Genomic DNA, 22,052 nt, shown 5'->3' with positions numbered 1-22,052 from the left:
TATGGTCAAAACTGTCAAATGCAACTAGGGAGTTGTTCAAATTCGAATAGAGTTTTTAAAAAAATTCTAATTAGATTTTCGAGATTTATCATATTCTGGTCCGAATCCTTCTACCTGGCCGAGCCGAAACACAATTTGCATATGTAAATTAGGTGTGGGAGGGGAAACCATTTTTTACTTCCTTGTTTTGTGATAAAAAGTCACGTGATTTCCCTCTCCGCCCCTAATTTGCATATGCAAACTAGTATTCCGATTCAGTTCGGCTGGGCAGAAGGATTGGGCCGAATCCGAATCCTGCTGAAAAAGGCCGAATCCCAAACCGAATCCTGGATTCAGTGCATCCCTAATCTATAATTAAGTCCAAACACAGAACATACTAAAAAAACACACAACTTTATTTTTACCTTTAACATGTGGCTCTTGGTCCTAAACCCATTAGAAAAACCATTCACTAATGTCCACAACTGGCAGCTGCACCCAACTGTCACAGCCCCACACTCATGCACTGACAGTTGCACACAATGTGCTGCGCAGTTCTCTGTAGGGGCTGTGTGTACATACTCTATACAAATATACAGGTGCCTGCAGTGTGTGATGCACAAGCAGGTCACTCCTTAAGGTAAAAGTGCATCTTGTCGTGCACAACCTTCCGGTCTGGGTTCAGTCTCTTTAGGATCTGGGCCAGCACATTCACTGTTTGCTCACTGCTCAGACCTGTCTTTTTGGTTTGGAATTTCTTCAGAAGGTCTTTAGTTGTCATGGGCTTGCGGGTCAAGTACCGGCGAACAGCTTCCTCTGTCAACTGAATGTCCCTGCACAAGCGACAAAGTTGCATTAGTCACACGGTAATAAAGCTGAAGTGCATTGCCTAGATATCGACTGAGCCTTACCCGCTGCTGGGGGTAGACTTCCCAGACTGTGGCTGAGGAGTGGATTTGCCAGAAGTGTTCTGCGGCCCCGCTTCCATCTTGAGACGTTTCGCCGCAGGAGTGTTCGAGACTGTTCCTCGTTTGCCTGAGAAGCGGGAGAGACAATATATGGAGCAAAAGAGGAGAAAGAAGAAATAATCACGAGTGCTGATGATGGAGACAAAGCATCAATCCCACCCCAGAGTCAAAGAATGTAGGAGAGGCCTGCCCCAGAGGCAAAGGAAGCGGCTATTGCAGAGCAGAGGCAAAGGATGCGGCTAAAGCAGAGGCAAAGGATGCGGCTATTGCAGAGCAGAGGCAAAGGATGCGGCTAAAGCAGAGGCAAAGGATGCGGCTACAGCAGAGCAGAGGCAAAGGATGCGGTTATAGCAGAGCAGAGGCAAAGGATGCGGCTACAGCAGAGCAGAGGCAAAGGATGCGGCTACAGCAGAGGCAAAGGATGCGGCTACAGCAGAGGCAAAGGATGCGGCTACAGCAGAGGCAAAGGATGCGGCTACAGCAGAGGCAAAGGATGCGGCTACAGCAGAGGCAAAGGATGCGGCTACAGCAGAGGCAAAGGATGCGGCTACAGCAGAGGCAAAGGATGCGGCTACAGCAGAGGCAAAGGATGCGGCTACAGCAGAGGCAAAAGATGCGGCTACAGCAGAGGCAAAAGATGCGGCTACAGCAGAGGCAAAAGATGCGGCTACAGCAGAGGCAAAGGATGCGGCTACAGCAGAGGCAAAGGATGCGGCTACAGCAGAGGCAAAGGATTGCGGCTACAACAGAGGCAAAGGATTGCGGCTACAGCAGAGGCAAAGATGCAGGACATCCTTTCTAGAGGCAAAGGGTGAGGGCCTGCCCAGAGGAAATCTTTATGCACCAGCTCTGTCCAGAGAGAACTGATGCATGTAGCTCCTTTCAGAGGGGACGGATGTGTACCAGCCCCTCCCACAGAGAACAGGAATCCATTTGCCACCCCCAAAGGGAAAGGAATTGTGTCCTCACAGAATATAAAGTTGTACAGGCCCTACAAAATGAACACAAGAAAAACCATGTGCTACACTGACTTTGTTCTAGTTTACTTGCTGCAGCTCTCAGGGTGCTGGATGTGTTTCCTGTGTCTGGAGATGGGGTTCCTGGTCTGCTGTTCCCTCTAGAGCTGCTGTTGGAGCCCCCTTTCTTATCCTTCTTGGGCGGGGTCTTCTTTTTCTGAAACGAATGAAAACAAGAGAGAGTGTTTGTAGCGGATGAAACGGCTATAGAGCCATAGGTGGCCGGCTGAAAATGCAACCATTAAGGCACAGCATTAGCAGGAAGCCCTACTTCAGGTTTAGCAATAACATCCACCTAAGTTATATAATAGGTATTCCCCTAATTAGCATGATTCAGCAGGAACAGCCCCCTTAGTTTGTGCTTAGCCTGTACAGAGAGATACTATAAAACCATATGTACCACTGTACAAAGCACAATTCATCAGCCTAATATAAAGAAAAAATATTAAACAAAATAAGGCTTCTGCTGCTGCCCAAGAAGACTCCCATGTGTGAGCAATGACATACTAGAGACACTAACCTGCACCAACTTACCTGCATAAAGAGGGACGATGAAGCTCCATCAATATCGCTGTCCTCAGATGTCTCCGATTCATCACTGCTGTCTCCTTGGAAGAAAGTCAAGCAGCAGAATAAATAAAGGGGATTATGAAATAAGAAGACTGGAAGTTCTACATGTGTCTAAGCTACAACATTCAGCATCAAATTGATAGCCAAAGGGCTGTAAGTTGTTTGTCTATGGAATAATGTACCCCCCATTGTAAGTAATCAGGATATTAGAAGGGTCATAGACATAGAAAGGACGTAGAAAATGTACAGGTTATTCATGACTCTTGTCTATTAGATTAAAATTAGGGAAAATACACTGATATCGGATATACAGTTAGGTCCATAAATCTTTGGACAGAGACAACTTTTTTTTCTAATTTTGGTTCTGTACATGAACACAATGAATTTTAAATGAAACAACTCAGATGCAGTTGAACTGCAGACTTTCAGCTTTAATTCAGTGGGTTGAACAAAAAGATTGCAGAAAAATTTGAGGAAATAAAGCCTTTTTTTTTTTTTTTTTTAACACAATCACTTCATTTCAGGGTCTCAAAAGTAAGTGGACAAATTAAAAAACTGAAAATAAAATGTTTATTTCTAATAGTTGGTTGAAAAGCCTTTGCTGGCAATGACGGGCTGAAGTCTTGAACTCATGGACATCACCAGATTCTGGGTTTGCTCCTGTTTAAAGTGGACCTGTCACCTACACATAAAAAACTGCATAATGAAAGTCCTTTGCAAATTAAATATGAAACCACAAAAAAAATTTTCATTAAAACATCCATACCTGTTATAAAGGTGTTTTAATATCTAAACTGTCAATCAAATATTACCTGCCCCTCCTCTATGCCCGTGGCATAGAGGAGGGGCAGTCAATTACTTTCACTTTCCATTCAGTACTTCCTACACGTCACTGCGCTCCTCACATTCCCCCTTCCCTCCTCAGGCTCTATAATTGTGTAGGGCACTGCACATGGACATTAGGTCCCTCATTCTGGTTCATACACAAGATTTTGGGGTGATACACAATTTCCCTTAATAACCGTGTCCACAAAATGGCAGCTGCCTGCTTGCTGTGATTGTATAATTCCAAGACAGAAGGAAACAAAATTTAAATAATAAATACAGTGTAAGTAAAGTTTATTTTGCTCAACTAACATGATAGAAAAGAATTTGAAATTATTTCTTAGGGTGACAGGTCCCCTTTAATGCTCTGCCAGGCCTTTACTGCAGCCGCTTCTTTCACTTGCTGTTTGTTTGTGGGACTTTCTGTCCCAAGTTTAGTCTTCAACAAGTGAAATGCAGCTCAATTGGGTTCAGATCAGGTGACTGACTTGGCCATTCGATGATATTCCACTTCTTTGCTTTAATAAACTCCTGGGTTGCTTTGGCTCTATGTTTTGGGTTATAATGAAACGCCTCCCAATCAATGTGAGTGCATTTAGCTGGATTTGAGCAGACAGTGTCTCTGAAGAGCTCACAATTCATTCTTGTGCTTCTGTCCTGTGTCACATGATGGATAAACACTAGTGTCCCAGTGCCACTGGCAACCAATCACGCCCAAGCCATCACACTGCCTCCCAAATGTTTTATACACAACTGTGCTATGCTTTGGATCATCAGCTGCTCCACACCTTCTCCATACTTTTTTCTTGCCATCATTCTGATAGAGGTTCATCTTGGTTTCATCTGTCCAAAGAATGTTTTTCCAGAGCTTCTTTGACCGCATGTTGTCTGTTCACAGCAAAATCTTCCACATATAATCACCCCCCTCAAATCAACTCCAGGGCTTTTATCTGCTTCATAGATAATGATATAACAAAGGAATTGCCCCACCTGCCCATGAAATAGCCTTTGAGTCAATTGTCCAATTACCTTTGAGCCCCTGAAATGAAGTGATTGTGTTAAAAAAGGCTTTAGTTCCTCACATTTTTCTGCAATCTTTTTGTTCAACCCACTGAATTAAAGCTGAAAGTCTGCAGTTCAACTGCATCTGAGTTGTTTTATTTAAAATTCATTGTGGTCATGTACAGAACCAAAATTAATAAATAGTTGTCTCTGTCCAAAGATTTATGGACCTAACTGTATTTGCTTCTCAAATGTTTATGTTGCGAAACCCTTTTTACATATCATATTAAAGCAAGGGTTCCATATGTGGGAGATGCTTCTTTAACAATTTACTGCAGATAAGACTGCGGGAGCAGGCCCCAAAAAAACCCACGGGGAGAAGGGCACCCTAATTTGTCCGTTATCAGGTGAAAGGAGACCAAGTCTGTGTAAGTTCTACATAATGAAACCCTTGGCCCATTTTAATGGAAAGAAGCAAGACGTAATGTGTAGACCTGCTATTGAGCACAATGTGGAGAAGAGCAGCCAGATTAGAGCAGGGCCCAGAGAGAGAAGTGCAGGTGAGGAATGAATTTGGCCTGTTCCACACCAGAAATTCCCTGAGTGAATGGATGCGTCAGGCTTTCATTAGAATGGAATGGGTCAGAGCATGTTCAGAAAGCAGAAAGAAAACACGCCAGATGTTATAGGAGGATATTTTATGGACCGGGGTGGAGCGGGGAGGATGGAAATTGTGAGCATGGGAGATGTCTGGCAAGTGCACCTTATGGAACAGACCTGCCTTAGATTAAATATCAATCAGGATGGATTGGAATTTGGAAACTGATGCAATTACTTCTCTTACATAATCTGCTATGGACACTTGGCAGGGAAAAGAGCAGAGGAAGTGCAATAATTATGGGGGGAAAGAGCAGCTTTGTCTGGCTAGATGGAAGACAGTGGAACAGAGGCTTTGGATGAACCTCTAGCCATTTGTATTAGCCTGATTAGTAAATGTAGCCCCAATCCAATCTCCCTCAGTAGAGACAGTTTTTGTGTACATCAGTTCCTGGGTGCTCTTATCAGCATTTGTTCCCATGGTGAGACAGCGGAGCGAAGCTTGGCCCTAGGAGAAAGGCCAGAGGGTAGGGGGTTCCACTGCAATGATCTCTATGTGTGGTGTATGAAGTCATGGTCACTAGAGGGGATTCTTGTTGCAGTCATCTGCTTTAAGATAATATCGTAGAAACTAATTTTCGTATGATATGCGATGTGCGTATGGTGGGAGACAAGCCGACAGATATCGGCAGAAGACTTGGATGTTGGTCGGCTCCTTGATTGGGCTGCCCGGAAAATTTTGATTGGGCGCCTTTGAAGGGACCCGAACAACGTCCATTGTTGGTGCTGAATCGTCAGCTACAGGTAGAATTCTAATGTTTCTCTCTGTATATCTGACGATACAGCTCTACACGTGTGTATTGAAACGACCGATCTTTCCTGGAAAGATGTAAAGTTTGGTGATAGCTTTTATTGGCTAACTGAATAAGTAACAATTGCAAGCTTTAGGAACAGACAGGCCCCTTCGTCAGGCAAAATACAAATGAAAGGCTGGAAAGGCACATCTCATATATATATATATATATATATATATATATATATATATATATATATATATATATATATATATATATATATATATATATATATATATATATATATATATATATATATATATATATATATATATATATTTAGATCAGTGAAAAAGGGTTTATGTGCAATAAATGAGAAAGTTACAGATAGACAGAGATAACTTGTAGAGATAATACAAGTAATTAGGGTGGGTTGTAAATAGTCCAGGGGTCTGGATTCAGTCAGGACACATAGTTTGAAGTAGACAAGACAGAATAGGACAAGGTTAACACAACAGTGCAAATTAGGAACTGGACAAGAAAAAAGTAAAGATACAGGTAAGGGTTCCACTGAGTGGGATAACATATGGAACCAGAACTTATCCACTTCACACGTCCATACCAGATTGTAACAAATAAACTACAAATAAGAATTGTGACTGGTAAGGATAATACTTGAGCCCAGATATTGATAAGCCCAAGGGTGAGCACTTTAGCTTTAGTCAATGAAGCAAACATTGGTACGGTCAGCACCTTGTTGTGAGGCGAAATCAACTTAAGGAAAGTGTCTTTTAAGATGTATATTGTGCTTAGCTGTGTTTCTTTCTAGACGTCATATCCCTTAGTTAAAGTCATATGTGGACATAAAAATCCTGTCTCTGTTCAGGCCACATTCTAGGGTGTTAAACTTTGGGCGACAATCTTCCCGAACTACCTTCCCCCTGCTAAAATAAATATACGACATCGCCCCATGAGGAAACTTCGGGCGACTTCAGAAATCGAAGTGCCGCGAGTGCATTGGCGCAGCTGATTTTTCATTTTAGCAGGTGGAAGTCAGTTCGGGGAAGAAGAGGTGATTAGTCGCCAGGCGACAATCTCCCGAATCTGCCCGTGTGCTAAAGCCCTAAAATAAATATGTACAGGAACGCTATGTTGGCACAGGAGCTAGGCCTGCACAAATCACTTCATAGAGATGGGAAAGGGGAACTTTTTGTAAGGGGGTGATGAGATTACTGAAGGGGAAAGGAAGCTGATTAGGGATCAAAAGTGAAAATATAATCTCTTTTATTGCATTATTGCATTATCCCCTTAAAGGGGTGGTTCACCTTTAAGGCAACTGTTAGTATGTTATAGAACGGCCAATTCTAAGAAACTTTTCAATTGGTTTTCATTACTTTTTATAGTTATTTGCCTTTTTCTTCTGTAAGGCTACCAATGTATTGTTATTGTTACTTCTTATTACTGATCCTTCTATTCAGGCCCTCTCCTATTCATATTCCAGTCTCTTATTCATGGTTGCTAGGGTAATTTGGACCCTAGTTACCAGATTGATTCAGATGCAAATTGAAGAGCTGCTGAATAAAAAGCTAAATAACTCAAAAACCACACAAATTAAAATGAAAACCAATGGCAAATTGTCTCAGAATATCAGTCTCTAAATCATACTTAAAGTTATCTTAAAGGTGAACCACCCCTATATGGAGATCAAGTGACTCACCTTTCTTCTTTTTCTTATTATCTTGCGGGGTGGGGGCCTTCTTCTCTTCTTCTCCTTCTTCTTCCTCAGCCTTTTCCTCCTCGCTCTCCTCACTGCTCTCACTCTGCTCATCTAATCCTTAGGAAAGAACAAACAACACACGGCCAGTTCATTCCCCCATAATAAACCCTCCCTCTCATTAGGCTAATCTAACAATCGAACACATGAGCACAAGGAAGCAGCACGAAGCAAAGTGATTTATAGGAATGAGGAGAGGGTTAAATTATCACAATCAACACACTTCTGCCCGGCATGCACTAAAAAGTTCCCTATAGCAGAAATGATCATATATATCATGTTACACAATGCATATAGTATAATACCAATATACTGTACATATAAACAATACCTTTAGGGCCTTCCTCCTCTTTGGCAGGTTTGATCTTCCCTGGCAACTCTTCATCAGAGCTATAAGGAAAGGACAAAACATATCCATACTATATAACATATATCACATAACTCAGCCTCTAGTCCTTTACTATTTATGGTCCATGGCTAAGGAGCTGGTCATAAACAGCTGAATCCCCGAATCCTCGGTGAAAGATTTGGCCGAATTCCGAACCGAATCCAAATTTGCATATGCAAGTTAGGGACAGGAAAAAAAGCGTAAGAAATTATTTTGTGACGAAAAGTCATGCGATTTCCCTACCTGTCCCTAATTTACATATGCAAATTCGGTTCGGCCAAGCACAAGGCTTCGCCCGAAAAAGGCCGAATCCTGAAACCGAATCATTGGATTCATTGTTTGATGTCACTGTTCCTTTAAGGCTGCACATTAAACTCCACCCACCGCTTACTATAATTTCTCCTTACCTGCTCTCGTCGGACATGTAATCTACTTCCTGTCCCTCAAAGTCCCCATCGTCACTGTCCTCCAGAGCCTCGTCGTCAGACTTCCGCTTCTTCTTCTTACCCCCCTTGGCCGGAACTTTCTTTTGGGGTTTTTTGCGACTCTCTCCTGGTGACAGAGGAACCATAATGAAAGCCATCTTGTGCATTGCACCCCCTCCCCTACTATTTCTTGAGAGTCCTTGTAAGGAGATCAGCATTTATACTACCATGACTTAATAAGCACTCAAATCTGTGTGTACTCATGAGATGGAGTATGATGTCACACAGCGAGACTGTCTCACAGAGAGTGTCAGCGACCCCCTCCCTTCTGCCCCCCCAGCCTAAGTGTTACCCCTGGCAAATGCCCCTAACGTTTTACTTACCCCTCGGTGCAGATTCAGGCTTAGGAATTCACGGGCACCACCTTCTTCTCTTAGTAAATCTTCGGAATGGGATTGGCGCTGCGCATGCGCTGTGGAGCAACTTTCTGTTTTACGACAATTGTGCCGAAACTCACGAAAATTACCGAAGCGCCGGTCTCATTACAAAGATTACCGAAGCGGCTGAAGATGGCGCCCGTTAACTCTGATGCCTGAATCTGCACCGAGGGGTAAGTAAAACGTTAGGGGCATTTGGCCCGGGGTAACACTTAGGCTGGGGGGAGGGTCTATGTAGGGTAAGCGGGACATGTGGGTCGGGCCAACTCCTGCACAAAATCCGGCTGCGGAATTAATAAACTTCCACCCCTTTTGTGATGTCACTGCGGGGCGGGCACGGATCAATGAAGAGAGCGCAGGAGTGGGCCTGGACCGGGTGCGGTTCGGGAGGGTCGAGAAATTCTCGACCCGCACATCTCTAGGGGGTAGGGTTTTTTAAGTTAAGGGTTGAATTCTCCTTTAAAGGGGATGTTCACCTTCAAAACACTTTTTCACAGTTCAATTCTTTTCATATTGTTCCCCAGAAATATTTCTTCAATTGCTTTCCATTTTTTTACAGTTTTTCCAAAATCTAAGTCTGAGTCTGACAGCTCAGTAATTCAGGTGCAGACTCTGAACTGTTACAGTTCTGCAACATTTAGTTGATCCATTTCTCAGCAGCATCTCTGGAGTATTAGCGACTATTGTATCAAGTCTAACAGTTGCCTGTAATGAAACCAGAGATTCTGCTCAGCAGGGACAAAGATAAGAAATGTATCAACTAAATGTATCAATTTATACAAGTTTACACCTTCAAAGCCGCTTTAGAAGGTGAAAAATTAAACTTTACACTTCAATGTTAGAAAAACAAAGTAATTGGAAAAAGTCTTTATTTCTGATGAACTGTCTGAAACCAACTGAACTGGAAAAAGTGTTGGAAGGTGAACAGCCCCTTTAAATTGCTAACAGGTCAGACACCGCTGTAGAGAATGAAACTGCACAGTGCTCACTTTACTTCATATCTGGGTTAATAGCTTTAAAGGAGAACTAAACCCTAAAAATTAATGTGGCTAAAAATGCCATATTTTATATAGTGAACTTATTGCACAAGGCTAAAGTTTCAGCTTGTCAATAGCAGCAATGATCCAGGACTTCAAACTTGTCACAGGGGGTCACCATCTTGGAAAGTGTCTGTGACACTCACATGCTCAGTGGGCTCTGATTGGCTGTTGAGAAGCTAAGCTTAGGGCTCGTCACTAATTATCCAGCAGAAAATGAGCTTCCCTGGCTGTAATATAAGCTGATGCTACAGGTTTGCTGATTATTCAATTCTGATGCTAATTGCACTGGTTTCTGTGCTGCCATGTAGTAATTATCTGTATTAATTACTAATCAGCCTTATATTGTGACATTTCTATTCTATGTGTACTGTATATTGTGAGTGGCTCCCTAAGCTCAGTAAGTGACAGCAGCACAGAGCATGTGCAGTGAATCAGCAGAAAAGAAGATGGGGAGCTACTGGGGCATCTTTGGAGACACAGATATTTACTGCTAAAGGGCTGTGGTTGCCTTGGGCTGGTACAGAAGCACAAAACATCATGTACAACATTTCTAGCTACTTCTTTAGTTCTCCTTTAAAGTCCTGAAGTGGAACAGATGGGTGAAAATATGTTACTGATATACAATTGCTCTTCTCCCTCACTCCCTAATTCCATCCCCACTCTCTCCTTACCCCTTTGTTGCTCCACAATAACTTACCCTCCTCATCACTGTTCTCGCTTTCAGTGGAGCTCAATTCAAGGTCATCCTCTAGATCGTGGATTTTAAGGTCACTTTTTTTCTTCTTTTTCTTGCCTTTTCCTCCTTTTTCCAATTTTCCTCCACCTTCCTCGTCTTCATCTTCATCTCCCACCTGGTCCTTCAGGCGACGCTGCTGCATAATGGTGAAATGATTGAGTACTTTGTTGCGTCTGTTGAAAGACATAAATGACAAATGATAAATGAAGCTGAACTATGGGCCTCACAATCACATTTTATACACGAACCAATGCAAAGCGGATGTGAATGCTCAAATACCCGAATAAGGTTATACAGTGTGGGTGGAGCCAGACTGGATATATTCACCCTCTGCCTTATTTGCTCAGCCCGGTTACCTTTCCCACTCCTGCTCGGCCTCCTCAGCTGTCAGCGTGCGATGTTTGGCAACTGGAGTGAAATTATACCAGTTGGAGACTGGAAATGCTTCAAATGCTCCATCTGCGCACTGTGTGAAGATGAAGTAAGAGGCATTTTCCGTCACTCCACCCTTCTTCACACCTTTATACCTGCAGGGACAGTGAAATAACGGATATTGTGCAAAAGCTTCACCCCCAGTAGTAGAAAAATATAAATAAATGATCTTGTGCAAAAGCTTCACCCCCAGTGGTAGGGGGAGAGGGCGTACTAGCCCCTCATGCAGTGACTTAAGTCTAAGGGGCAGATTTATCAAAATGTGAGTTTAGCGCTTAAAGGAACAGTAACACCAAAAAATGAAAGAGTTTAAAATGAATGACGATATAATGTTACCCTGCAATGTTAAATCTAGTGTGTTTGCTTCAGAAAGACTACTATAGTTTATAGAAACAAGCTGCTGTGTAACCATGGGGACAGATAAGTTCTGAAGAATGCCATTGTATACTACAGAACATTTTCTCCTTTGAATTGCTGTCCCCATGGTTACACAGCAGATTGTTCGTATAAACTATAGTAGTATTTATCTGTTATCTACTGTGTATCCTGTGCTTGAATGGCTGTTCCCATGGCTACACAGCAGCTTGTTCGTATAAACTATAGTAGAACTTATCTGTTATCTACTGTGTATCCTGTGCTTGAATGGCTGCCCCAGTGGCTACACAACAGCTTGTTTATATAAACTATAGTAGTACTTATCTGTTATCTACTGTGTATCCTGTGCTTGAATGGCGGCCCCCATGGCTACACAGCAGCTTGTTTATATAAACTATAGTAGTACTTATCTGTTATCTACTGTGTATCCTGTGCTTGAATGGCTGTCCCCATGACTACACAGCAGCTTTATATAAACTATAGTAGTACTTATCTGTTATCTACTGTGTATCCTGTGCTTGAATGGCTGCCCCCATGGCTACACAGCAGCTTGTTTATATAAACTATAGTAGTACTTATCTGTTATCTACTGTGTATCCTGTGCTTGAATGGCTGCCCCCATGGCTACACAGCAGCTTGTTTATATAAACTATAGTAGTACTTATCTGTTATCTACTGTGTATCCTGTGCTTAAATGGCTGCCCCCATGGCTACACAGCAGCTTGTTTATATGAACTATAGTAGAGTTTCTGAAGCAAACAGCAGTTGTACCAGTGAAGGGCAACACTACATTGTATTATAATTGCTTTAAAACCTTTTAATTTTTTGGTGTTACTGTTCCTTTAATCGATAAAAACTCACCCACGTTCTATCCATTCCTATGGGATTTTTAGAATTGTATTGATCATCAATGGGTGAAAGTTAGAACTCGCCATTTGGGTGAGTTTTTATTTATTAAAGGGATACTGTCATGGGAAAATTTTTTTTTTCAAAATGAATCACTTAATAGTGCTGCTCCAGCAGAATTCTGCACTGAAATCCATTTCTCAAATGATTTTTTTATATTCAATTTTGAAATCTGACATGAGGCTAGACATATTGTCAATTTCCCAGCTGCCCCAAGTCATATGACTTGTGCTCTGATAAACTTCAATCACTCTTTACTGCTGTACTGCAAGTTGGAGTGAGATCACCCCCCTCCCTTTCCCCCCCCAGCAGCCAAACAAAAGAACAATGGGAAGGTAACCAGATAACAGCTCCCTAACACAAGATAACAGCTGCCTGGTAGATCTAAGAACAACACTCAATAGTAAAAACCCATGTCTCACTGGGACACATTCAGTTACATTGAGAAGGAAAAACAGCAGCCTGCCAGAAAGCAGTTCTCTCCTAAAGTGCAGGCACAAGTCACATGACCGGGGGCAGCTGGGAAATTGACAAAATGTCTAGCCCCATGTCAGATTTCAAAATTGAATATAAAAAAATCTGTTTGCTCTTTTGAGAAATGGATTTCAGTGCAGAATTCTGCTGGAGCAGCACTATTAACTGATTCATTTTGAAAACATTTTTTTTTCCCATGACAATATCCCTTTAAGCTCTAAACGTACATTGATAAATCTGCCCCTAAGTCTACTCTTTTCATTGCTCACTTACTTGCGTCCTGCCTTGCCATTCACCCTCAGAATCCAGGGCTGGTCGTCTACTTTGAACTCTCTTAAAATGATCCCATATTTCTTCCTCCTGGATTCCTCCCTCTGTTTGCGGTTATACTCACTGCCAGCCCCAGATTCCGGCATCTCCTCTTCCTGATACATCTTTTTGGCACTCAGGTCGCGTTCCATGCGAGCCTGAATAAATGACAGTAACCCATCACATTTAAAGGTCTTGTTCACCTTTAAATTCACTTTTAGTATGATGTGGAGATTGATATTCTGAGACAATTTGCAATTGGTTTTCATTTGTGGTTTTTGAGTTATTTAGCTTTTTATTCAGAAGCTCTCCAGTCAGAAACTGGAATATGAATAGGAGAGGCCTGAGTAGAAAGAGGAGTAATAAAAACTAGCTTTAACAATACATTTGTAGCCTTACAGAGCATTTGTTTTAGATGGAGTCAGTGAGACAAATAATTAAAAAAACTATAGACAATAAATAAGGAAGACCAATTGAAAAGTTGCTTAGAATTGGCCATTCTATAACATACTAAATGTTAACGGAAAGGTGAACCACCCCTTTAAGCTGCAGTCATGCACACATATGCAGTCACGCATTTCTTCAGTTTGGCCCATGTAAAGTTCTGATCTGTGTCTTAGTTGTAACATGGTGTCAAAATGTCACATTCATTAGTCTACCATACACAGCCTAAAATTGGTTATATTATTATATATTAATTAGATTTACAGGAGACTCCAATGAGATTCCTGCCTTCCAGGGCTAAATCATCTAAGATAGGGAGAGGTGTGTGTGCATTTCTGGCTTGTGAGTGTAGGTATGGGACCTGTAATCCAGAATGCTCGGGACCTGGAGGTTTCCGGATAAGGGTCTTTCCGTAATTTGGATCTTCATGTCTTAAAGGAAAGCTACCGAAGCAGTATATTGCCAATAGATTAGCCACAATAGTGCAAGCTATAAGACTATTTATTCTGCAGAATTCTTTACCATAACTGAGTAAACAGCTCTAGAAGCTCTGTTTGTTTAGGATAGCAGCTGCCAGATTAGTTTGGTGTGACCTCACTTCCTGCCTGAGTCTCTCCCTGCTCACTCATAGCTCTGGGCTCAGATAACAGCAGGGAGGGGGAGAGGAACAAACTGAGCATGCTCAAGCCCTAGCCCTGGAGGTTTAAGATGAAAACAGGAAGTCTGATACAGAAGCCCATGAGTACACAATAGAAGGAAAGAAATGTGCCGTTTTTTTGACAGAGGACTCAGAGCAGCATTACTTTGAGGGTTTACTGGTATATATATATTAGGGATGCACCGATCCACTATTTTGGATTCGGCCGAACCCCCGAAACCTTCGCGAAAGATACAGCCCAGTACCGAACCGAATCTGAATTTGCATATGCAAATTAGGGGTGGGAAGGGGCTAACAATTTCTAATTCCTTGCTTAGTGACAAAGTCACGTGACTTCCCTCCCCGACCCTAATTTGCATATGCAAATTAGGATTCGGATTGGCCAGGCAGAAGGTTTCAGCCGAATCCGAATCCTGGATTCAGTGCATCCCTAATTTATATAGACCTTTCTGATAAAGCTTACTTAATTTTAGCCTTTCCTTTAAGTTTTATTATTACAGAGAAAAAGGAAATCATTTTTGGATTACATGGATAAAATAGAGTCTATGAGAGTTGGCCCCAAGCTTTCTGGATAATAGGTTTACGGATAATGGATCCCATACCTGTATTACACTGTAATCAGGATGGCACACATCGTATAAACAATGCAGGCAGGGTATAGTGGGCCTTTATATAGAGCTGGAATCCTTTACCTGGTTCCATGTGGAGAAATCCACTTTGTCAGCAGCATTAAATGCCATGAGACTGTATCTCTTACTCGGGTTCCTGATGGACAGAGAGGAGAAAAAAATGCATTGGTTATGAATGGAGATAAACACATTAAACAGGGGAAGGATAACATGGGTACAGGCTGAGACTATAATCCTCAGACACAGATATGAACAGAGTTGTCTATTTGAGTTATTATAGAAATAGCAGTAGGGAATCAAGGGAATGACACAGACCATCCACTGCGTGATTTCAATCTTCAACATGTTTTGGGAACTTGAGAAAGAGGACAAGTTCCCAAAATGTTGTGATACTGCACCAATAAAGGTTGATTACAAACTAAGTACTGCGGGTTCTTCGTTTGTTTCTAATTTTGCATTTGAAGATTGTCTATTTGAGTTACCAGGCTGGGGAAAGACAAGACCACTATACAAGTGTGCACTCACATATACACTAGTAATAGACTGAAGCTTTATTTGTCTGACACTCACATATACACTAGTAATAGACTGAAGCTTTATTTGTCTGACACTCACATATACACTAGTAATAGACTGAAGCTTTATTTGCCTGACACTCACATATACACTAGTAATAGACTGAAGCTTTATTTGTCTGACACTCACATATACACTAGTAATAGACTGAAGCTTTATTTGTCTGACACTCACATATACACTAGTAATAGACTGAAGCTTTATTTGTCTGACACTCACATATACACTAGTAATAGACTGAAGCTTTATTTTGTCTGACACTCACATATACACTAGTAATAGACTGATAGCTTTATTTGTCTGACACTCACATATACACTAGTAATAGACTGAAGCTTTTATTGTCTGACACATAGTACACTAGTAATCTGAAGCTTTATTTGTCTGACACTCACATATACACTAGTAATAGACTGAAGCTTTATTCTGACTAATAGACTGAAGCTTTATTTGTCTGACACTCACATATACACTAGTAATAGGCTGAAGCTTTATTTGTCTGACACTCACATATACACTAGTAATAGGCTGAGCTTTATTTGCCTGACACTCACATATACACTAGTAATAGACTGAAGCTTTTGTCTGACACTCACATATACACTAGTAATAGACTGAAGCTTTATTTGTCTGACACTCACATATACACTAGTAATAGGCTGAAGCTTTATTTGCCTGACACTCACATATACACTAGTAATAGACTGAAGCTTTATTTGCCTGACACTCACATATACACTAGTAATAGACTGAAGCTTTATTTGTCTGACACTCACATATACACTAGTAATATGAAGCTTATTTGTCTGACACACATATACACTAGTAATAGACTGAAGCTTTATTTGTCTGACACTCACATATACACTAGTAATAGACTGAAGCTTTATTTGTCTGACACTCACATATACACTAGTAATAGGCTGAAGCTTTATTTGTCTGACACTCACATATACACTAGTAATAGACTGAAGCTTTATTTGTCTGACACTCACATATACACTAGTAATAGACTGAAGCTTTATTTGTCTGACACTCACATATACACTAGTAATAGGCTGAAGCTTTATTTGCCTGACACTCACATATACACTAGTAATAGGCTGAAGCTTTATTTGCCTGGACACTCACATATACACTAGTAATAGACTGAAGCTTATTTTGTCTGACACTCACATATACACTAGTAATAGACTGAAGCTTTATTTGTCTGACACTCACATATACACTAGTAATAGACTGAAGCTTTATTTGCCTGACACTCACATATACACTAGTAATAGGCTGAAGCTTTATTTGCCTGACACTCACATATACACTAGTAATAGGCTGAAGCTTTATTTGCCTGACACTCACATATACACTAGTAATAGACTGAAGCTTTATTTGGTCTGACACTCCACATATACACTAGTAATAGGACTGAAGCTTTATTTGTCTGACACTCACATATACACTAGTAATAGGCTGAAGCTTTATTTGCCTGACACTCACATATACACTAGTAATAGGCTGAAGCTTTATTTGTCTGACACTCACATATACACTAGTAATAGACTGAAGCTTTATTTGTCTGACACTCACATATACACTAGTAATAGGCTGAAGCTTTATTTGTCTGACACTCACATATACAAAGCTTGTTACTTACCTGGGGACACGCACAACATACTCTGTAACAGACTGACCGCTGGTGCCCTACGGGGAAATGACAGTTGAAATGAATAGAGAGACAAGAGAAGGAACTGCCATTACTGAATTCAGAAATCCATCACTGATAGAAAGATATAAAAATAACAGGGGCCAAAGATGGAGGAAATGTTGGTTCATTTTAGACGCCAAGGCTTGTGGCGCTACTTGCGTGAGTCGGGCTATAGAAACTGGCACCGGACTGGGAGACAAGTGGGGGTTAAAGAAATAAAGGTTATTAAAGGGATACTGTCATGGGAAAACTTGTCTTTTTCAAAATGCATCATTAGGAGGGAGATTCGACCTTTTACAGCAGGATTCAGATTTGGCCGAATCCTTCTGCCAGGCCGAACCCTAATTTGAATATGCAAATTAGGGGCGGGAGGGAAAACAAAATCAACCACAAATCCTAGCAACCAGACTGCTGAAACTAGAGAGCTGCTGAATAAAAAGCTAAATAACTCAAAAACCATAAATAATAGAAATCTAAAACCAATTGGAAATTGTCTCAGAATATCCCTCTCTACATCATACTATGGGGCAGATTTATCAAGGGTCAAATTTCGAGGGTTAAAAAACCCTCGAATTCGACCCTCAAAGTAAAATCCTTCGAATATCGCATTCGAAGGATTTTAGCGCAAAAGCTTCAATTGTTCAATCGAATAAAAATCATTAAATCGAACGATTTTAAGCGATCGGTCGAAGGATTTTTACTTCGAATCATTCTATTCGATCAATTCGATGGTCGAAGTACCCAAAAAGATACTTTGAAATTAGAATTTTTTTCCATTCGAACTATTCACTCGAGCTTAGTAAATCTGCCCCTAAAAGTTAACTGAAACAGGCACTTGTACAATAATAGGAGACACTTACCAGCGATGCCATCGCTTCTCACAGCAGGTTCCCTTGGGATCTGTAAGAGACATAAATCACTTGTCTGTATCAATACACACTAGGGATGCACCGAATCCACTTTTTTGGATTCGGCCGAACCCCCGAATCCTTCACGAAAGATTCGGCCGAATACCGAACCGAATCCGAACCCTAATTTGCATATGCAAATTAGGGGTAGGAAGGGGAAAACATTTTTTACTTCCTTGTTTTCTGACAAAAAGTCACGCAATTTCCCTCCCGCTCCTAATTTGCATATGCATATGCAAATTAGGATTCGGATTGGCCAGGCAGAAGGATTCGGCCGAATCCGAATCCTGCTGAAAAAGGCCGAATCCCGAACCGAATCCTGGATTCGGTGCATCCCCTAATACACACACACACATACAAACATACATACACACACAGATTTGTATGAACTAATAGACATTATATGCAGAGATCTGGATCACAGACATGAGGAGGGGTTGCCTGTTAAACTCAGACAGTTACAGGCACGACAAAGCTCAGTATAAGCCGATGACAGATGAACAGCAAAGGTGACACACACACACACACACACACACACACACACACACACACATATATATTTAACATAAACATGAAATTACTTCACCAGAAGCCTAATAAAATTGGCCACAGGGGGTCACCATCTTGTAACTTTATTAAACAGATTTACAAGACCAAGACCATGCACATGCTCAGTGTGGTCTGGGCTTCAGTTGGGAGGTTAAGCTTAGGGATCGTCATAAATTATCAAAACAAAGTCAAATAATTTCTGCCATAGAAGCCGATACAGCAAGACCGATTAACAATCAGAATATACAAACTGCACTGGGTCTGTGGATACGAATCTCTACACGGTCATCAACTGCTTTACAGGGAGACAAACAAAGCTGCATTCAATATATACACGAATTGCAGCACTCCAATTTGGTATTAAAACCGCTTTTATTCCAACAGTAGCATAGCAACATTTTAGATACAACAGATCCTTTTTCAAGCTAAAAACAAAGTATCATTATCACTTCCTGGTGAACATACATTGTTGCGTGCACCCAAGAAAGTCAAAAGACTATTTTAGCATATAGATTGCTGGATAACTGCTGTGAGACAAACAAAGCTGCTCAAGTTCTGGGAAGTAAGGCAAGGGCTCCCCCTGCTGTTTGAAAGTAAGATTGTTTCCCTGCAGAGCAGTTAGGGACCGTCTGAAGTTTCCTATCCACAGCAGTAAGAGCAAGTAAAACGAAGGGGGAATTTCACTGCATACAGTCAGGTTTCTTATAAAAATGGTACACATTTTTTAATTAAAGTATATTGGAGATAGGTTTCTTTTTCATTAGAGAAAGTAAAAATTGGATTTAATTTTTTTGCCTTTACATCCCCTTTAATATATGTGTCCATAAGCAAAACAATCTTATAGGGATGCACCGAATCCACTATTGTGGATTCGGCTGAACCCCCGAATCCTTTGTGAAAGAGTCAGCCGAATCCAACCCCTAATTTGAATATGTAAATCAGGGAGGGGAATTATTTTTTACTTCCTTGCTTTGTGACAAAAAGTCACATGGTTTTAAGGTTTTCGGATTCAGTTCTGCCAGGCTCGAGGATTCGGCCGAACACTGGATTCTGTGCATTCCTACTTGTGAAGGACACTTCAGTGAATACACAGTGCTGCTGTATGTGTCTAATAAAAGCACAGCAGTTCTATAATGGGAAATAAGCTGGTTATATAGATATTGTAGAATTGCCCTTGTTTGCCTGATCTTTTCCCTATGTCTGTAAGTTAAAGGGGTGGTTCACCTTTAAGTTTACTTTTAGTATGTTATAGAGTGACCAATTCTAAGCAACTTTTCAATTCCTTTTTATTGTTCTTTTACTTTTTCTTCTGATTCTTTCCAGCTTTCAAACTGGGGTCACTGACCCCATCTAAAAAACAAATGCTCTGTAAGGCTACAAATGTATTGTCATTGCTGCTTTTTATTCCTCATCTTTCTATTCAAGCCTCTCCTATTCATATTCCAGTCTCTTATTCAAATCAGTGTATGGTTGCTAGGGGAATTTGGACCCTAGTAACCAATGAAATTGAATAGCTGCTGAATAAAAAGCTAAATAAGTAAAAAACCTCAAATAATAAAAAATGAAAACCAATTGCTAATTGACTCAGAATATCCCTCTCTACATCATACTATACGTTAACTCAAAGGTGAACAACCCCATTTAAGCATGGAGAGAGTAAGCAGAAGCCTAATGCTGGGAAGTACAGATAATAACACAGAGTGTGTGTAGAGATACACTGCACAAAGGACCCTGGAGTAGTAATTGTGTTACTGCATTATTATGCACCTAATAAGAGCAGCGTGTAAAGATCATTGAGCAGAGGAAATACAAGCCCTCAGGTGTATCTGCCCAATGTAAAGCAGCAGAGCACACGAATACATCAGTCGCATACATACAATAAACCACAACGCTCACCTGAACACTGAAGTCTCTCCCAGTCGCTTCCGGTCACCGGCTCGCTTGTACTTCCGGCGCAGCGTCTCTACGTAGCGCCAGGGAAAAAAAGGAAGGAAGTTCGTAGGCAGCAGCCATATTTCATACGGGCAACAAAAGTAGCTCGGGAATGCTGATTGCCTCAGTAACATAAGGCTACAGCTAAGCGGCTGGTACAAGGAGGAGCAAAACCATATATTGATTCTCTAACATGGAGGCTGTTTTTTCACCTGCTTGGAACGGAAATACCAATTGCCTTGATATATTTCATTCAGACGCTTATAAAACAGACACCCCAATGCTGTGACTATTGTACAATAAACAATATCCTGTAACTGAAATCCCCTGCTGCTTAGTGACGTCATCTGTTATAATTAAGAGGCTTAGTGATGTCATCTGTTATAATTAAGAAGCTTAGTGACGTCATCTGTTATAATTAAGAAGCTTAGTGATGTCATCTGTTATAATTAAGAAGCTTAGTGATGTCATCTGTTATAATTAAGAAGCTTAGTGATGTCATCTGTTATAATTAAGCTTAGTGACGTCATCTGTTATAATTAAGAAGCTTAGTGATGTCATCTGTTATAATTAAGAAGCTTAGTGATGTCATCTGTTATAATTAAGAAGCGTAGTGAACAATTTTTAAATAAGCAAATAAGTAATTGTAACAATTTTGAGATCAGCAAATAAGTAATTGTAACAATTTTGAGATAAGCAAATACGTAATTGTTCTCAAAGGAGGTCCCTTGGGGAAAGTTAGACTCACAGCTTAAAGGGGTTGTTCACCTTCCAAACACTTTTTTCAATTCAGTTGTTTTCAGATTGTTCCCCAGAAATAAAGATTTATTTCAATTACTTTCCATTATTTATTTTTTTTACTGTTTTTCCAAAATCTAAGTTTAAAGTTGAATGTTCGTGTCTCTGGTTGAGTCTGGCAGCTCAGTAATTCAGGTGCAGATTCTGAACGGTTACAAATATTACAACATTAAGTTGATCCATTTCTCAGCAGCCTGTGGGGGGGATCATTAGCGACTATTGTATCAAGTCTAACAGCTGCCTGTAATGAAACCCAGAGATTGGGACAAACATAAGAAATGTATCAACTAAATGTATCAATTTAGAACAGTTTACAGGGTCGGCGACCCCCCTCTCAGAGCTGCTTTAGAAGGTGAAAAATTACACTTTATACTTCAAAATTAGAAAAACAGTGACACATAGAAAATAGAAAGTCACTGGAAAAAGTCATTATTTCTGGTTATGTATCTGAAACCATACTTGTTTGAAGGTGAACCACCCCTTTAAAGAGCAACTCACCTTTATTAGCAAAAGTAAAAAATAAAATATGTTCAAAATTTCAGGGGGTGTGGCTACAATAATGGGCGTGGTCCAAAAAAATTGCCGCACTACATGGCCAATGGTTTTTGTCCCTTTTTTTATTTCCAAAATGTTGGGAGGTATGTCTTTGTCTTCGGTAATCTTCGTGTCTTCTTCCTCCCCTTCGGCAATATCTGTCTCTTTCTGCAAACCGGAAGATTGCTTCAGCTTCCCATGCGCCATTACACCGCTCACTTCATAAAGATTATCGACAAGAAGAAGATGGCGCCCGTGAGCTCCGCTGTGCTCAC

General features: G+C 40.8%; 1 protein-coding gene across 4 annotated transcripts; it reads right to left on the bottom strand.

The window, feature by feature from the left end:
• Positions 1-374: 374 nt before the first annotated feature.
• gtf2f1.L (general transcription factor IIF subunit 1 L homeolog) lies at positions 375-20,529 on the bottom strand. Of its 4 annotated transcripts, none has more exons than XM_018250819.2 (14): positions 20,410-20,529; positions 17,917-17,956; positions 17,006-17,052; positions 14,842-14,914; positions 13,012-13,205; positions 10,908-11,078; positions 10,513-10,724; positions 8,321-8,465; positions 7,857-7,915; positions 7,469-7,585; positions 2,498-2,571; positions 1,979-2,120; positions 891-1,014; positions 375-812 (listed from the first exon to the last, which is right to left on the bottom strand). In XM_018250819.2, the coding sequence occupies exons 2-14, from the start codon at positions 17,926-17,928 to the stop codon at positions 608-610; spliced, it is 1,575 nt and encodes a 524-aa protein (XP_018106308.1). In that variant the 5' UTR covers positions 17,929-17,956; positions 20,410-20,529; the 3' UTR covers positions 375-607.
• Between the last annotated feature and the right edge of the window lie 1,523 nt (positions 20,530-22,052).

This window comes from Xenopus laevis, chromosome 3L (genome assembly GCF_017654675.1).
Source record: "Xenopus laevis strain J_2021 chromosome 3L, Xenopus_laevis_v10.1, whole genome shotgun sequence".
In the NCBI taxonomy this organism is placed as follows: Eukaryota; Metazoa; Chordata; class Amphibia; order Anura; family Pipidae; genus Xenopus; species Xenopus laevis.
The sequence above is the reverse complement of the archived record's forward strand: the minus strand, read 5'-3'. Positions and strand labels throughout refer to the sequence as shown.